At 38.0% G+C, this 1,248-nt stretch overlaps 1 protein-coding gene across 1 annotated transcript; it reads right to left on the bottom strand.

Moving 5' to 3' along the window:
- Positions 1-573: 573 nt before the first annotated feature.
- On the bottom strand, positions 574-1,248 carry LOC128213765 (protein GVQW3-like). The gene is made up of 2 exons (XM_052919812.1): positions 901-1,248; positions 574-651 (listed from the first exon to the last, which is right to left on the bottom strand). Exons 1-2 carry the CDS (start codon positions 1,246-1,248, stop codon positions 574-576), a joined length of 426 nt encoding a protein of 141 aa, XP_052775772.1.

Below are 1,248 nucleotides of genomic sequence, written 5' to 3' on the forward strand. Positions count from 1 at the left end.
ATCTGTCAGCCAAATCTGGGGAATATGGTGGGTGCGAAATTGTCTCGAATCCGAGGACCCCGATCTCCAAACGTGTCGTCTGTGCAGTATGGGACGATGCATTGTCCATATGCAAAATGAAATTCTCGAGGGGAATCGCCGGTCTCTTTTTCTGCAATGCGTGCACGAGGTCCCGGCGGAGTACCTGTTCAAGTGAAAAAGACATTACGGCCCGCATATGCGATAATAAGTGTGACAAGAAACGATTCGCTATATGCAAATTACAAAATTACGTTAGATAAAAAGTATGGTATCACATATTTTAAAATAACACATATTTTTTGTTCATTTAAAATAAAAAAGGGGTACATAAATTGCTTAATATGTAGCAATTAAATAGTTTGTACTTCAAACATAAGGAAATATTTAAATTACATAGTGATATTTATATCAAAACTCGAAAATTGAATAACAACTAATTATCAAGTATAAAAAATAACCCTACCTTGCTATAGTAATCTGCATTTACGGTCATATGGCTTGGAACGGCGTGGCTAAGAATCATTCCCTGCATGTCAGCAAACATCTAAGAATCTAGAAAGTTCTAGAATCACGGACACGGAGTTCTTTTTCATGGTCTTGTAACAGGCGTGGAACCCAGCGTGCATGAACCTGCAAGCATTATTTTTTTTTAAACTGAAAAATCATTTATACCCCCCCCCCCCACACAAAAAACGTGTATTAATTCAATTATTAATTCAATTATTAAGTTATTCAGATCCTTAGACTGGGCAAGTTAGTTTGATTAATTATTTCTGATCTAATTGAAATACGTTTTTTTTAACATAAAGATGCTGAATCATTTATGAGCAGCTATTTTTAAGAAATAATATTTTCATATCGTATTATTTATGCACACACCTTCGACATTTGTAGATCCTCAGTAAGTATTCTATGAATTGTTCCATAGCCAACACCGAACATCTCCGACAACGTCCTGACCTTTAACCGTCGGTCCTTTGCTAATGCGTCAGCGATTGACGTCACCAACGTCGCACCGTATTTCTTTTTTCTTCCTCTACCCTCATCATCTTTAAGGCTCTCTCTGCCGTCGCGGAAACGCCGATGCCATTCAAAAACCAGACTGCGACTGACACTGTTCTTTACACTTGTCGTCTGTATCATCTTGTAGGTTTGTGTCGGCGTTTTCCCTAATTCACTACAAAATTTTATAACTGCCCGAGCTTCGATGCGATCTGATGACGCCAT

This window comes from Mya arenaria, chromosome 13, assembly GCF_026914265.1.
Source record: "Mya arenaria isolate MELC-2E11 chromosome 13, ASM2691426v1".
Taxonomy (NCBI): Eukaryota; Metazoa; Mollusca; class Bivalvia; order Myida; family Myidae; genus Mya; species Mya arenaria.

Bases quoted from the DNA above. Each gene is read 5' to 3' on its own strand.
- LOC128213765 (XM_052919812.1), bottom strand. From the start codon at position 1,248: ATGGCGTCATCAGATCGCATCGAAGCTCGGGCAGTTATAAAATTTTGT. The intron at 652-900 runs GTGTGTGCATAA...TAATGCTTGCAG, and splicing joins AGGATCTACAAATGTCGAAG to GTTCATGCACGCTGGGTTCC.